This window comes from Rhinoraja longicauda, chromosome 29, assembly GCF_053455715.1.
Source record: "Rhinoraja longicauda isolate Sanriku21f chromosome 29, sRhiLon1.1, whole genome shotgun sequence".
NCBI lineage: Eukaryota > Metazoa > Chordata > Chondrichthyes > Rajiformes > Arhynchobatidae > Rhinoraja > Rhinoraja longicauda.
In genome coordinates, this window is record NC_135981.1 from 4,752,577 (window position 1) to 4,766,736 (window position 14,160).

General features: G+C 50.5%; 1 protein-coding gene across 1 annotated transcript in view; it reads right to left on the reverse strand.

Moving 5' to 3' along the window:
• Positions 1 to 14,160, reverse strand: part of LOC144607687 (voltage-dependent L-type calcium channel subunit beta-1-like) — a 142,163-nt gene that overhangs the window by 10,397 nt on the left and 117,606 nt on the right. The window contains 2 exon segments of the mRNA XM_078424696.1: positions 134 to 229; positions 2,657 to 2,808. Coding sequence (XP_078280822.1) covers positions 134 to 229; positions 2,657 to 2,808 — 248 coding nt within the window.

The following is a 14,160-nucleotide window of genomic DNA, read 5'->3' on the forward strand; positions in this document are numbered from 1 at the left end:
AACGTCACCTATTCCTTTTCTCCAGAGATGGCTGTCTGACACGTCGAGTTACTCCAGCTTTCTGGGTCCATCTACTGCACTGTTCTGTGTTCCACGTGGGAGCCCCATTTGCTGCTGAACCCAAGGTACTGACCGGGGGACACTGGGCCAGCTTGTCCGATGCCACCATCTGAACGTTGAGATGTTTAGCCTGGGACTTGCCTCGTGACTTTATCAGCCGCTGTAAGACCTGTGAGCAACAGACGATCAAACACGCGGGGAACCGTTAGACCCGATCACAGATTCAGTTATGTACTGAGAGATTTCAACATCACACAGCTGACATGGCATGCACTGCCCTCCCATCCCCCTCCACCTTCAACAAGACACTGATAACAGCAATCCCTCTACATGTTCTGTACCGCCTACTGATTACTGGGGTCGGCCACACAGGTGGGCACAGGCGGGAGCGGGGTGGGAGGTGGATTTTCAGATTGGAAAAGGTTTCCTTCCACACAAACAGTGGCATTTTAAGGTTAAACGCGGTAAGTAAACGTTGAGTAGGGGGTTTGCGTGTATGCGTGGGGTGTGTGGGTGTGTGTGCGTGTATGTGTATGTGTGTGCGTGTGTGTGTAATGTGCGTGTGTGGGATGTGGGATGTGTGCGTGTGTGATGTGTTTTATGTGCGTGTGTGTGGGATGTGTGTGTGTGTGTGTGGGATGTGTGTGTGTGTGTCGTGTGGGATGTGTGTGTGTGCGTGTGTGTGTGCGCGTGTGTGTGTGCGCGCGTGTGCGTGCGTGTGTGTGATGAGGGATGTGTGTGTGTGTGCACGTGTGTGTGTGCCTGTGCGTGTGGGATGTGTGTATGTGTGCGCGCGTGCCTGTGTGTGTGTGTGCACGCGTGCGTGCTTGTATGTGTGTGTGTGTGCGCGCGCCTGTGCTTGTGTGGGGGAGGGCATGTGTGTGTGTGTGTGTGGGGGGGGCATGTGTGTGCGTGTGCGTGTGTGTGTGTGGGCGTGTGTGTGGGATGTGGGATGTGTGTGTGCGTGGGATGTGTGTGTGCGTGTGTGTGTGGGGGATGTGTGTGTGCATGTGTGTGTGTGGGGGATGTGTGTGTATTTGTGCGTGCGTGCCTGTGTGTGCACGTGTGTGCGCTTGTATGTGTGTGTGAGGGGGGCAAGTTTGTGTATGCACGCGCGCCTGTGTGTGTGTGTGGGGGGGGATGTGTGTGTGTGTGGGATGTGTGGATGGGAACATTTCTGCCGCTGCTGCCCCTCTGTCAGTGCTGTGTCGGTAAGGGCCTTTACCCAGCGAGTGCCCATTCCTCCGAGCACTGCCCGCCCTCCCCAGGCCGGGCCCAGGGAACGGCTGCCCGCTGTGCCGGCTGTGGGCTGGGGCTGCGTGTCACACCGAGCTTCACACCCCGATCCGTACATCACCAAGACTGTGCCTACCGCGTACCTCGTGCCCACGGCAATCACCGCCGCGGCGGAGAAAACACGCCAGCCAAGCTGTGCACAGCAAGATCCCACGGACAGGACCGTGACAGGGACCCAGATGCCCAAAGGTAGTGATACTGACTGAGGAAGGAACACTGGGACCAGCATAGAGTCACAGAGTGACACAGCGAAGAAACAGGCCCTTCGGCCCAACTTGTCCACACTGGTCAACATGTCCCGGCTACATTAGTCCTATCTGCCTGCATTTGGCCCATATCCCTCTCAACCAGTCCTGTCCATGTAACTGGAATTAACCTTGCTCTTCTTTAAAACAGTGCCACAAAATCTTGTATGTCCATCTGATATGGTAGAATAGAGGCTCAGTTGTCTGAATCAAACATCCAAGGCCCCTGCACACATGAACGGGTTTAAAATGCCAAACTACCTCCTGTGATCAAGTCCCATCAAGGGGTCTGGTCCATCTTGGGTCCAAGTCCCTCTCATCAACACCGTTCCCCTCTTATCCCATTCAAGAGGACAGGTTGAGAGGGATATGGGCCAAACGCAGGCAGGTGGGACGAGTGTAGATGGGGCATGTTGGCCGATGTGGGCGAGTTGGCCGAAGGGCCTGTTTCTGCACTGTGAGATTCTATGACTCGAGGACATTCATAAATGAACGTCCAGGAGTGGGCAAGTTGGGGCTGTTCCCTAGCTTTGTCACGGTGAGCTTGCGGAGTTCCTGGCTCTGCATCTCCCAGTCGCTTCTTTCTCCTGGAATCTTTCAAGGAGACAAGTTAAGTTTAGAGATAGTTTAGAGATACAGCGCGGAAACAGGCCCTTCGGCCCACCATGTCCGCGCCGATCAGCGGTCCCCGCACACTAACACTACCCTACGCACACTTATACACCAAGCCAATTAACCTACAAAACCTCTAGGTCTTTGGAGTGTGGGAGGAAACCGAAGATCTCGGAGAAAGCCCACGCAGGTCACGGGGAGAACGTACAAACTCCGTACAGGCAGCACCCGTAGTCGGGATCGAACCCGGGTCTCTGGTGCGGTAAAGCAGCAGTGCTACCGCTATGCCCTATCAGAGAGTCATACATAGCAGAAACAGGCCCTTCGGCCCATCTCATTCATGGTGACCAAGACGACCCCAATCTAAGCTGGTTGGCCAATTGTAAAAAAAGTAAGAGGTGCATGAATTCAAAAACAACCTGCTTCTTTCTGTAGTCTCTTACCTTGGGTGAAGCGATCTTTATGTAGACGATGATTGGGGCCAGAGAGGTTTTGTTCAGCTGGGCAGGATGGTTAATGGTATCGGCGTCCAGGGCAACCAACTGTAAGGTCCTGGCCAACTCAAAGATGCGCTCGATCTCGCTCTGCACTTCGGCTAAAGGGAGGGGGGGGGGGGGGGGGGAGCCACAAAGGAAAGGCAATTTTACTGAACCACCACCAAAGGCAACGAAACCAGGTCAGAAACAGCCGCTCCCTCTCCACGGTGATCTCCTTGCCCGAGCCGGCTGCCTGCCCCTACTCCGGGGGTCACGTCCGTGCCCGGGTGGCGCTGGAGAGAGACGGCGCGCTGTCCACGGACGCCCTGGGGGGTCTTGGGGACCGCTGGGCACCGCGGGGAGATTGAATGCATCCTGGATAGGGATTGTAATATAGTTGTATAATAGTTTCATTTGGTATATTTGTTTGTATTGTATTTCTGGTGGTGGGTTCTACATAGAAACATAGAAAATAGGTGCAGGAGTAGGCCATTCGGCCCTTCGAGCCTGCACCGCCATTCAATGTGATCATGGCTGATCATCCAACTCAGTATCCCGTACCTGCCTTCTCTCCATACCCCCTGATCCCTTTAGCCACAAGGGCCACATCTAACTCCCTCTTAAATATAACCAATGAACTGGCCTCAACTACCTTCTGTGGCAGAGAATTCCACAGATTCACCACTCTCTGTGTGAAAAAAAACGTTCTCATCTTGGTCCTAAAAGACTTCCCCTTATCCTGAAACTGTGACCCCTTGTTCTGGACTTCCCCAACATCGGGAACAATCTTCCTGCATCTAGCCTGTCCAACCCCTTAAGAATTTTGAAAGTTTCTATAAGATCCCCCCTCAATCTTCTAAATTCCAGCGAGTACAAGCCGAGTCTATCCAGTCTTTCTTCATATGAAAGTCCTGCCATCCCAGGAATCAATCTGGTGAACCTTCTCTGTACTCCCTCTATGGCCCTCCCTCTGTTTTGTTTTATTGCATTGTGAATATTGTTTTTAAATAATTGAGTGATTTTTTTGATATAAAAAAAACACCAGTGAACCTCTTTGCTTCAATGGTTCCAATAGTTCACCTTATCTCAGGCAAGTGAATGTTGCACGAGATGCCGTAGCCTTCATCTGTGGACTGCTTGATTGTGCTCATGTATGCTTTAGCTAAGTTTAGTTTAGTTTATTTTAGAGACACAGCGTGAAAACAGGCCCTTCGGCCCACCGAGTCAATAGACAATAGACAATAGACAATAGGTGCAGGAGTAGGCCATTCAGCCCTTCGAGCCAGCACCGCCATTCAATGCGATCATGGCTGATCACTCTCAATCAGTACCCCGTTCCTGCCTTCTCCCCATACCCCCTCACTCCGCTATCCTTAAGAGCTCTATCCAGCTCTCTCTTGAAAGCATCCAACGAACTGGCCTCCACTGCCTTCTGAGGCAGAGAATTCCACACCTTCACCACTCTCTGACTGAAAAAGTTCTTCCTCATCTCCGTTCTAAATGGCCTACCCCTTATTCTTAAACTGTGGCCCCTTGTTCTGGACTCCCCCAACATTGGGAACATGTTTCCTGCCTCTAATGTGTCCAATCCCCTAATTATCTTATATGTTTCAATAAGATCCCCCCTCATCCTTCTAAATTCCAGTGTATACAAGCCCAATCGCTCCAGCCTTTCAACATACGACAGTCCCGCCATTCCGGGAATTAACCTAGTGAACCTACGCTGCACGCCCTCCATAGCAAGAATATCCTTCCTCAAATTTGGAGTCCGTGCCGACCGGCGATCCCCGCACACCAACACTATCCTCCACACACACCAGGGACAATTTTGCATTTACACCAAGCCAATTAACCCTACCAACCTGCACGCCTTTGGAGAGTGGAAGGAAACCGGAGCTCCCGGGGAAAACCCACGCGGGTCACGGGGAGAACGTGCAAACTCCGCACAGACAGCACCCGTGGTCGGGATGGAACCCGGGTCATCGGCGTTGTGAGGCAGCAACTCTGCCGCTGGGCACAACTTGCAGTCGCCAATATACCCCTTGGGTTCTTTGGGATGTGGGAGGAATCTGGAACATCCAGCACAGCATCTCTGGAGAAAGAGGATGGGTGACATTGCGGGTTTGAGTTTTGTTTATTGTCGCCTGTGCCAAGGCACAGTGAAAAGTGTTTGTTGCGTGCTGTCCAAGCCAGCGGAAAGACAAGACCAAGTCAATGCATGATTACAATCGGGTCGTCCACAGTGTACAGGTAAGTACATGATAAGGGAATCATGTTTAGTGCAAGGTAGAGTCACAGGTCGAACTTGGGAACTCCACATAGACAGCACCGGAGGTCTGGATCACACAGAGAACAATGCAGAGATGAAAAGATGTCCACTCAGTGGACCTGCCCGGATCTCTCCCTCTCTCTCTGAGATGAGGAAAAACTTTTTCAGTCAGAGAGTTGTGAATCTGTGGAATTCTCTGCCTCAGAAGGCAGTGGAGGCCAATTCTCTGAATGCATTCAAGAGAGAGCTAGATAGATCTCTTAAGGATAGCAGAGTCAGGGGGTATGGGGAGAAGGCAGGAACGGGGTACTGATTGAGAATGATCAGCCATGATCACATTGAATGGCGGTGCTGGCTCGAAGGGCCGAATGGCCTCCTCCTGCACCTATTGTCTATTGTCTATTGTCTATATCCAACAGATTCATCCAAGTCTTCAGGGGGAATGAATCTAAAAGCACTGGGTTTAATGCACAAGGAATTTTCAGCAGTCACGGTCAATAATACTGAACCATCGTCACTGGGCTTCAAGGACATTTGATTCGATGCAGGGTTTCTGAAGTGGGGCACTCAATGGGTACGCAGAGGAAATTCAACAGAAGAACATTCAGTGTATTTACAGTACCTGTTGTGATTTGCACAATCCAAACCTTGCTTTAACTGTGCTTTGAAATAATCTCAGTGGGGCTAGACATCCCACAAACGCAAGTCTGTGCCTCAGTTTAGCTCCACAGCTGGGGATGGGTTTCAAATGCTTCTGCAAAAACTGTTCAGGAACACGTATTCTGCATGCCAGAGCATACTGCATTTTCCTGCCTCGACACCTGCATGCATTACAGCAATGCATCTCCTGCATGCCTGATGGCAAAGGCATCTCCTGCATTCCAGAAAGCGGTGCGTTTTCTACATGCAAAGTGGTTACGCATTCTCTGCCTGAGAATGAAATACTTATTTGTGTGGATGGTTATGTGGTATCTACATGCTGGACTGTTCATTTCTGCATGCGTGCTAGATAGCAATGTACTAGCTGTAGACTACAGCCAATTCTTTGTCTGGTGGTTAACTGCATGCTGGCGGCCTGACTTGCAATCTGACCAACCATGGACCACACTGCGTACAGCGCTGCGTCCTTTGAGGCTGTTGTAGGCAACTTGCACTGGTCAACAAGACACCCATGACAGACGAATGACAGGAGGCGCAGCGATAGAGTTGCTGCCTCACAGCGCCAGAGACCCGGGTTCGATCCTGACTACGGGCGCTTGTCTGTACGGAGTTTGTACGTTCTCCCCGTGACCCGCGTGGGTTTTCTCCGGGATCTCCGGTTTCCTCGCACGCTCCAAAGACGTGCAGGTTTGTAGGTTAATTTGCTCCAATTGTAATTGTAAACTGTCCCTAGTGTGTGTAGGATAGGGTTAGTGTGCGGGGATCGCTGGTCGTATAAGAAAATAACTGCAGATGCTGGTACAAATCGAAGGTATTTATTCACAAAATGCTGGAGTAACTCAGCAGGTCAGGCAGCATCTCGGGAGAGAAGGAATGGGTGACGTTTCGGGTCGAGACCCTTCCTCAGACTGAAGTCAGGGGGGCGGGACAAAGGAAGGATATAGGTGGAGACAGGAAGATAGAGGGAGATCTGGGAAGGAGGAGGGGAAGAGAGGGACAGAGGAACTATCTAAAGTTGGAGAAGTCGATGTTCATACCACTGGGCTGCAAGCTGCCCAAGCGAAATATGAGGTGCTGTTCCTCCAATTTCCGGTGGGCCTCACTATGGCACTGGAGGAGGCCCATGACAGAAAGGTCAGACTGGGAATGGGAGGGGGAGTTGAAGTGCTCAGCCACCGGGAGATCAGGTTGGTTAACGCGGACCGAGCGCAGGTGTTGAGCGAAGCGATCGCCGAGCCTGCGCTTGGTTTCGCCGATGTAAATAAGTTGACATCTGGAGCAGCGGATGCAATAGATGAGGTTGGGGATCGCAGGTCGGCGCGGACTCGGTGGGACGAAGGGCATGTATCTCTAAACTAAACTAAACTAAAAGAATAAAACTCCAGGCAAGCAACGCAGAGGAAGTTTTAGATTTGGTTGTGTCAGAGTTAGATTCAACTTAACCAAACATTGACTGGTGTTGGACGGAGGATAAAGGTTGGAATGATGCACCAATTTCCCATGAGCTTGTAATAATGCCCAGCAAATTAATCACCTGAAGCTACTTGGCTACCTGTTGGGTCACATCAATGCTGTCCCAATTTTTGAACACGGATTATATTCAATAACTTACTTATTAAGGTCCAGAATCTTTGAATTGTTATGGCTCAGGAGGTGACCATTTGATACCTCTCTGACGAGCAACCACGTTTAATCCCAACCCCCACGTTTCTGCACATTATAAACCACCAGACATCTACCCAATTCCTATAGACAATAGACAATAGGTGCAGGAGGAGGCCATTCGGCCCTTCGAGCCAGCACCGCCATTCAATGTGATCATGGCTGATCATTCTCAATCAGTACCCCGTTCCTGCCTTCTCCCCATACCCCCTGACTCCGCTGTCCTTAAGAGCTCGATCTAGCTCTCTCTTGAATGCATTCAGAGAATTTGCCTCCACTGCCTTCTGAGGCAGAGAATTCCACAGATTCACAACTCTCTGACTGAAAAAGTTTTTCCTCATCTCCGTTCTAAATGGCCTACCCCTTATTCTTAAACTGTGGCCCCTTGTTCTGGACTCTCCCAACATTAGGAACATGTTTCCTGCCTCTAACGTGCCCAACCCCTTAATAATCTTATATGCTTCGATAAGATCCCCTCTCATCCTTCTAAATTCCAGTGTATACAAGCCTAGCCGCTCCAGTCTTTCAACATACGACAGTCCCGCCATTCCGGGAATTAACCTAGTAAACCTACGCTGCATGCCCTCAATAGCAAGAATATCCTTCCTCAAATGTTAAGACCAAAATTCCCTTCTGGAAGCCCTGACTCTTTCTCCCTCCATATTCAGATGCAGTTAGAGATAGATTTTTAGATTTTTTTAGATTTAGATATACAGCGCGGAAACAGGCCCTTCGGCCCACTGAGTCCGCGCCGCCCAGCGATCCCCACACACTAACACTATCCTACACCCACTAGGGACAATTTTTTTACATTTGCCCAGCAAATTAACCTACAAACCTGCACGTCTTTGGAGTGTGGGAGGAAACTGAAGATCTCGGAGAAAACCCACGCAGGTCACGGGGAGAACGTACAAACTCCGTACAGACGGCGCCCGTAGTCAGGATCGAACCTGAGTCTCCGGCGCTGCATTCGCTGTAAGGCAGCAACTCTACCGCTGCGCCACCGTGCCGCCACTTTAGAGATCCAACTTTGGCCCACTGAGTCCACGCCGACCAGCGAACACCTGCACGGTAGTTCCATGTTATCCCACTTTTGCATCCTATTGCAGAGGCCATTTAGACCTACAAACCCGCACCTCTTTGGGATGTGGGGGGGAAACCGGAGCACCCGGAGAATATCTGAGTGAGAATCACATAGAAAACATAGAAAATAGGTGCAGGAGTAGGCCATTCGGCCCTTCGAGCCTGCACCGCCATTCAATATGATCATGGCTGATCATCCAACTCAGTATCCCGTACCTGCCTTCTCTCCATACCCCCTGATCCCTTTAGCAAAAAGGGCCACATCTAACTCCCTCTTAAATATAGCCAATGAACTGGCCTCAACTACCTTCTGTGGCAGAGAATTCCACAGACTCACCACTCTCTGTGTGAAGAAATGTTTTCTCATCTCGGTCCTAAAAGACTTCCCCCTTATCCTTAAGCTGTGACCCCTGGTTCTGGACTCCCCCAACATCGGGAACAATCTTCCCGCATCTAGCCTCTCCAACCCCTTAAGAATTTTAAATGTTTCTATAAGATCCCCCCTCAGTTTTCTAAATTCCAGAGAGAACGTACGAACTCTGTGCGGATGGTAACCGCAGTCAGGATCAAACTCGGTTCTCTGGCGCTGTGAGGCAACAGCCCTACCGCTGCGCCACCGTTAGTTTTGCTCTGGGCCTAACAGATGCTTTTCCTCCTACGTCCTTTCCCATCAGCTAGTATCAGACCAGGCTTGACTTTCAGCAGACTACGTACGCCACACAGTGAGGCAGACCTCTGCTTGGAATCCACGTGCATTTTTAAAGATGAATGTCCGCGTACGATGACCTCCAACCTAAACAAAATATTCTACCAAAATAGGACATTTCTTGTACCCAATCAATGTGCAAAATCATGAGGGGAGTAGATTGAGTAAATGCAGAGTCTCTTGCCCAGAGTTTGGGAATTGGGAAACAGAGGACGTAGGTTTAAGGTGAGGGAGGGGAACGATTTAATAGGGACCTGAGGAGTAACTTTTTTTCACACAGTGGCTGCCGGGTGTCTGGAAAGAGCTGCCCGAGGAGATAGTTGAGGCTGGGACTATCGCAACGTTTAAGAAACCTTTAGACAGGTACATGGATAGGACAGGTTTAGAGGAATATGGGCCAAATGCAGGCAGGTGGGACTAGTGGAGATGGGACATGTTGGTCAGTGCATACAACGTAGTCAAAGACTTGACCCACCCCAGGCATTCCTTCTCCTCCTCACTACTAACAGGCAGAAGGCACAGAAGCTTTAAAGCACGCACCAGCAGACTCAGGGACAGCCTCTTCCTCTCCTTTATCAGGCTTCTCAACAAGTTAGCGGACTGTCCAATTCATCTTTACTCCATTGTGGACGTTCATATTTGTCTCTGGAACTGGTGTGCGACAATGATGAGAACTACAAAACATTATGACCACTGACAGGCGAAGTGAATAACATTGATTATCTTGTTGCAATGGCACCTGTCAAGGGGTGGGATATATTAGGCAGCAGGTGAACAGTCCGTTCTTGAAGTTCACGTGTTGGATGCAGGAGAAATGGGCAGGAGCAAAGATCTGAGCGACTCTGACAAGGGCCAAATTGTTATGGCCAGACGACTGGGTCAGAGCATCTCTGAAACAGCAAGGCTTGTGGGGTGCTCCCGGTCAGCAGTGGTGAGTACCGACCGACAGTGGTCCGAGGAGGGACAAACCACAAACTGGCTACAGACAGGGTGTTGGGCGCCCAAGGCTCATCGATGCACGAGGGCAACGAAGGCTATCCCGTCTGGTCCGAACCGACAGAATGTCGACTGTGGCACAAGTCACAGAAAATATTAATGGTGGTCACGGGAGGAATGTGTCACAATACACAGTGCATCGCACCCTGCTGCGTGTGGGACTGCACACGGAGGACCAACAGCATATTAGGCAGGTGGTCATAATGTTTTGGCTCATCAGGTCATAATGTTTTGGCTGATCGGTGTATAATAAACCTAAACTTGACGATAATAAACCTAAACTGAAACGCGCGTTGATGGTGTAAGGTCAAATACCTGGCGACTATTTATTAACCCTTTCCATGACAATAATTGTCCACAGTGTGTCTTGGATAGACAAGATATTTTTTTCCCGAAGGTCAGAACCTTTTTCCCAGGATTGTAAAATCAAATACTGCAGGGCATGGGTTTAAGCTGAGAGGGACAAAGTGTAAAGGGGATGTGTGTGGGGAAAGTTTTTTTTTTACACAGAGGGTGGTGGGTGCCTGGAGGTGATTTTTCTTTTAGACATACAGCGCGGAAACAGGCCCTTCGGCCCACCGAGTCCGCGCTGCCCAGCGATCCCCGCACGTTAACACCATCCTACACACACTGGGGACAATTTTTAAATTTATTTTTACATTTACCCAGTCAATTAACCTACAAACCTGCACGTCTTTGGAGTGTGGGAGGAAACCGAAGATCTCAGAGAAAACCCACGCAGGTCACGGGGAGAACGTACAAACTCCGTACTGACGGCTCCCGTAGTCGGGATCGAACCCGAGCCTCCGGCGCTGCATTCGCTGTAAGGCAGCAACTCTACCGCTGCGCGATGGTTGAGGCAGATACGTTAGAGGCATTTAAGAGGCGTTTGGAAGGGCACATGGTTATGCAGGGGGTTGGAGGGGTGTGGGTTATATGCAGGCAGACAAGAGAGTTCGTCTTGGCATCATGTCCGGGCATAGAGCTTGTGGGCCGAAGGGCCTGTTCTTGCGCCGCGCTGGTCTAGGTCTCTGAGCCTTTACACGCCTGGCTTTAGAGCAACAGAAGCCTCCACCTGTGCTAATATTTGCGCTGCCTCTGTAATCCAGACACCTCCGTCTGAGAACACACAGACCATGCACGCACAGCTTGCTAATGGCTTGGTTTCCAAGTAACAACTTCAGATACCTCTTTGAAACCTACGGAATAATGAAAGGCATGGATAGAGTGGATATGGAGAGGATGTTTCCACTGGTGGGAGAGTCTGGGACCAGAGGTCACAGCCTCAGAATTATAGGGCACTCTTTCAGAAAGGAGGTGGGGAGGAACTTCTGTAGTCAGAGGGTGGTTAATCTGTGAAACTCATTGCCACAGACGGCTGTGGAGGCCAAGTCAGTGGATATTTTTATAGAGATAGGCAAATTCACGTGTCAAGGGTTATGGGGAGAAGGCAGGAAAAGGGGATTAGGAGGCAGAGATCAGCCATGATTGAATGGCGGAGTGGACTCGATGGGCCGAATGGCCTAATTCTACTCCTATAACCTGTCATAAGGTCATGTGATAGGAGTAGAATTAGGCCATTCAGCCCATCAAGTCTATTCCGCCATTCTATCACAGCTGATCTATCTCTCCCTCCTAACCCCATTCTCCTGCCATCTCCCCATAACCACTGACACCCGTACAAATCAAAAATCTATCTCTGCCTTAAATATATCCACTGACTCGGCCTCCACAGCCCACTGCGGCAACGAGTTCCACAGATTAACTACCCTCTGACTGAAGATGTTCCTCCTCACCTCCTTTCTAAAAGAGCGCCCTCCAATTCTGAGGCTGTGACCTCTGGTCCCAGACACTCCCACCAGTGGAAACATCCACTCTGTCTACATGAATGCCTTTCATTATTACTCTGCAGGTTCCAATGAGGTCTCTGAAGTTGTGTGGCAAAGAATTCCACGGATTCATCACCCTCCGACGAACGAGGGTCGCTTGTGAACTTGTGAACTTCCCAGTGAACATGCTATTGTGAGGCAGCCAGGTGGCGGGTTTGGACAATTGCCGCTGGTTGAACCCTTGCTACAAGGGATGGCAAGCAGTTCCAGAGGCACGGACAAGCGCTCGCACGTGTGCACACGCACGTCAGACACGGGAAATGGCGCGGGGCACATGTCATGGCAGCATATACATACCCAACACATCTGAGGAGGAAGGACAGTAGTGATGCAGGAATAGAACGAGAGAGAAAAATCCAACACAAGTCAATTTAATTTACACACTTATTAAAATATAGACCAGAATGTAAATTAATGACCAACCGTTAATCATCGATTAGTAGTTTGTAGTGGAATAAAGAGCAGTTTTTGTCCAGAATAATTCAGTGCCTGTGGTAATGGTGAAGTTATCCAGTCTTTCAGGGCATAGCTTTAAGCTGAGAGGGGCAAAGTTTTTTTTGTTGGGCAAGTTTGTTTTTTTACACAGAGGGTGGTGGGTGCCTGGAACACTCTGCTGGGGGCTGGTGGTGGAGGCAGACAGGGTCGTATAAGAAAATAACTGCAGATGCTGGTACAAATCGAAGGTATTTATTCACAAAATGCCGGAGTAACTCAGCAGGTCAGGCAGCATCTCAGGAGAGAAGGAATGGGTGACGTTTCGGGTCGAGACCCTTCTTCAGACTGATGTCAGGGGGGGCGGGACAAAGGAAGGATATAGGTGGAGACAGGAAGATAGAGGGAGATCTGGGAAGGGGGAGGGGAAGAGAGGGACAGAGGAACTATCTAAAGTTGGAGAAGTCGATGTTCATACCACTGGGCTGCAAGCTGCCCAGGCGAAATATGAGGTGCGGTTCCTCCAATTTCCGGTGGGCCTCACTATGGCACTGGAGGAGGCCCATGACAGAAAGGTCAGACTGGGAAAAGGAGGGGGAGTTGAAGTGCTCGGCCACCGGGAGATCAGTTTGGCCAACGCGGTCCGAGCGCAGGTGTTGAGTGGAGCGATCGCCGAGCCTGTGCTTGGTTTCGCCGATGTAAATAAGTATCATTTAAAAGACGTTTGGATGGGCACATGGACATGCGGGGAATGGAGGGGTATGGATTACGTGCAGGCAGACAAGGGATGGTCTTGGCACCATGTTCAGCATGGGGACTGTGCCTCCCAAACACAAAACGTTGCCAGGCCATTTCCCTCTGCGGATGCTGCCTGTCTCACTGAGGCCCTCCAGCACCTTGTTTTTGCTTCACATTCCAGCACCTGCAGTCTTTTCTGTCTCCGCTAAGTTATCCAGTTTCCTCGAATTCGGAAGTGCATGTCCAATATTTTCTATTTCTAAGGTAGACACGAAATGCTGGAGTGACTCAGTGGGACGGGCAGCATCTCTGGAGAGAAGGAATGGGTGACGTTTGAAGCATAAGTCTGAAGAAGGATCTCGACCCAAAACGTCACCAATTTCCTTCTCTCCAGAGATGCTGCCCGTCCCACTGAGATACTCCAGCATTCTGTGTCCACCTTCGATTTAAACCAGCATCTGCAGTTCTTTCCTACACATTTCCAAGCGGTCATCTGGTTTAGATTTGAAGCCGACCGACAACTGGAGCCCATCGCCACTCAAGTGGACTCCTGTACATCGGCGAGCCCAAGCGCGGGCTCGGCGATCGTTTCGCTGAACGCCCCCGCTCGGTCCGCCTAAACCTACCTGATCTCCCGGTTGCTCAACACTTTAACTCCCCCTCCCATTCCCACCACTGCCCTTTCTGTCCTGGGCCTCCTCCACTGTCAGAGTGAGGCGCAGCGCAAATTGGAGGAACAGCACCTCATATTTCGCTTGGGCAGCTTACAGCCCAGCGGTATGAACAGTGACTTCTCTAACTTCAAGTTACCCTTGCTTCCATTCTCTCTCTCCATCTCCTCCCCCTTCCCAGTTCTCCGACCAGTCTTACTGTCTCCGACTACATTTTATCTTTGTACCGCCCACTCCCGACATCAGTCTGATGAAGGGTCTCGACCCGAAACGTCACCCATTCGTTCTCTCCAGAGATGCTGCCTGTCCCGCTGAGTTACTCCACCAATTTGTGGGCCAATGATGTGAAGGTGACAAGGAAATGA